This window comes from Lactuca sativa, chromosome 3 (genome assembly GCF_002870075.4).
Source record: "Lactuca sativa cultivar Salinas chromosome 3, Lsat_Salinas_v11, whole genome shotgun sequence".
Taxonomy (NCBI): domain Eukaryota; kingdom Viridiplantae; phylum Streptophyta; class Magnoliopsida; order Asterales; family Asteraceae; genus Lactuca; species Lactuca sativa.
This window is the reverse complement of record NC_056625.2, coordinates 199,276,281-199,279,137: the sequence shown is the minus strand read 5'-3', so window position 1 is coordinate 199,279,137 and position 2,857 is coordinate 199,276,281. Positions and strand designations below refer to the sequence as shown.

The 2,857-nt window shown below is 41.9% G+C and overlaps 1 protein-coding gene across 1 annotated transcript; it reads left to right on the top strand.

Moving 5' to 3' along the window:
- Positions 1 to 234: 234 nt before the first annotated feature.
- LOC128132882 (uncharacterized mitochondrial protein AtMg00810-like) lies at positions 235 to 630 on the top strand. The gene has a single exon (XM_052769881.1). The coding sequence runs from the start codon at positions 235 to 237 to the stop codon at positions 628 to 630; it is 396 nt and encodes a 131-aa protein (XP_052625841.1).
- Positions 631 to 2,857: the final 2,227 nt, after the last annotated feature.

Sequence of the window (2,857 nt, the reverse complement as noted above, 5' to 3'; positions counted from 1 at the left end):
AGACTTCACCGAATTTTATGCTCTGGTGGCTCGCTTGGAGGCTATTGCATTTTCCTCGCGTACGCTTCCTACATGAACTTCACCGTTTACCAGATGGATGTCAAGAATGCCTTCCTGTACGACGCTCTGAAGGAAGAAATCTACGTTGATCAACCTCCTGGGTTGTTCAACTCGAAGTTTCCGAATCACGTCTACAAGTTAGACAAGGCTTTATACGGGTTACATTAAGCTCCAATGGTGTGGTATGCAACTCTTACGAAGCACTTGCTCGAGCATGGCTATTCACGGGGGACAATCGATCAAACCCTGTTCATTAAGCATGTTGGTGCCAATCAGATTCTAGTTCAAATCTACGTCGATGACATCAATTTCTGGTCAATGTGTCCACAGCTGTGCAAGGATATTAAAAGCATGATGAAGAAGACGTTCAAGATGAGGTCCCTTGGGGAGATGACCATGTTTTTGGGGCTTCAGGTCAAACAAGACTCAACCGGAATCCTATTACTTCAAGCCAAGTATGTTGATGATATGCTAGAGAAGTTCGGGTTTCGAGACGCAAAACCTGCCTTGACGCCGATGGTCGAGCAACCCCTGTTGACTCCATATACTGAAGGCGAATTCGTAGATTAGACTGACTTCAGATCAATGATCAGATTGTTGATATATCTGACCGCGAGCAGGCCAAACATCATGTTCATGGTTTGTCAATGTGCACGATACTAGGCTAATCCTAAACTTTCACATCTTATTCCTGTCAAAAGAATTTATCGGTATCTCAAAGGCAGCCCAAAATTGGGTCTTTGGTACCACAAAAATTCTGAATTTGATTTATATCCTTTTGCTAACAGTAATTATGGAGGCTGTGAGCTTGGCAGGAAATCAACGTATGGGGGATGTCAATTCGTGAAGACCGGCTGGTGTCATGGCAGTGCAAGAAACAACATACAGCCTCAACCTCAACGGCAGAGGCAAAATACGTAGCTGCTTCTGCCTGTTGTTCTCAAGTTATCTGGACACAACATCAACTCTTGGATTATGGTTTGTGTAACATCCCAAAATTCAAGGCCAAAAAATTCATTTTTAGTTATTACATAAGACCATCAATATAAAACATTCATAATAATATCTCATGTCAAACCAAAATCTCAGTAATAAAAACATATTATCATAAAACCGTATCATAGTGTAATCCCAAAGATCTCATGTGCGGAAAACATAGTGTGATGCGCTGTAATCAAGCCGGCTCCTTTCCTTTGAAAATGAGTACCTGAAAACAAAATTGTAAACCGTAAGCACAAAGCTTAGTGAGTTCCCCTATCATCGCACAACCCATACAATCATGTAGCATACATACTGCCGGGCAATTCTAGGGTGCCCGACCTACCCGGTCCGACCATTCTGGGGTGTCGGCCTACCTACGTCAAGCCATTCTGGGGTGCTGACCTACCCATGTCAAGACATTTTGGGGTGCTGACCTAACTATATCAAGCCATTCTAGGGTGCTGACCTACCCATGTCAAGCCATTCTGGGGTGCTGACCTACCCTTCAGTCCTAACAACCGAACTTCGGGGACTATTTCACCCCCTACTACTACTACAACACATATCATAATGTAATCATACTGTCATGCATATCTGGGGTGCCCGACCTACCCTTCGGTCCCTATGACCGAGATACGAGGACTATTTCACCTCCTACTACTACCACATAATAACATAGCATCAACATACTGTCAGGCATATCTGGGGTGCCCAAACTGCCCTTCGGTCCTAACAACCGAACTTGGGGACTATTCCCCTCATACTACCACTATCACATATAATATATCATGCGAGCACATAAACATATCAAGTAGTAGCAAATCTAGATGAATATCACAAAGACAATCATCTAACATACAACTCCTAATGGTGGATCAGCATTGTGGTCATAGACCTACCGCTACTGGAAGGTAACCCACCACACACTGCTGAAGTCCCATAGACAAAATCCACACTGCTGAAGTCCCGCAGACTCAACCCCAGCTGCTGGATGACAGATTCTCGAACTGTCAACACCAAAATAACACCCAATTAATAATTGGGTTCCACTACATAACCGTAAGTACATACTTGGGTTCATTACTACATTACCCCATGCTTGGCTTTATTGAAGCCCAAGGCCCAATCCATAGGCCCAAAAGTCAACTATGAATCAAAGCTCATCATATGGCCCATTTTTCCAAATTGGGCCCAAACCCTTACAAGGTATTACCATAAGGCCCAGCCTTTTAGTCCAGTCCAACATTCAACATTCTAATGGCCCAATATCACATAATCATAAAGGCCCAAACTATGGTCCATCTATGGCCCAATTTTCCAAATTAGGCCCAACTCCTCATATGGGCCTTACCATAAAGCCCATTAATTATTCTAGTCCATTTTCTTGATCTTGGATGGCCCATTAATATCCCAATCATCAAGGCCCAATAGAAAGGCCCAACAATAAACCCAAGTGAAATTAGGGTTTCACATAAAATGACGATTAGGGTTAAGTGTTTCTCACTTAACCCATTAAGGACTTAATCCTCTAAGGACTTAATCCATTAAGTCCAATATTGCTTAGATTAATCTTTGCCAATGATTATTCTTTAATATCTCAAATTATTAAATAATTCCCATGTGTGCTTCCCGATTAATTCTCAAAATTAGGGTTTTATTGGCATTAGGGTTTTCTAAATCCTAATTAGGGTTTCTAATCCAAATATTAGCCCATTTATCAATTCGTTGGGCTTTTATGTCAATTAGGTCTTTATTGGCTTGTTAGGCCCACTAGAATATCATTATGTTTATTAGGGTTTTATTTGGGTCAGTTAGG

Bases quoted from the DNA above. Each gene is read 5' to 3' on its own strand.
- LOC128132882 (XM_052769881.1), top strand. From the start codon at position 235: ATGGTGTGGTATGCAACTCTTACGAAGCACTTGCTCGAGCATGGCTAT.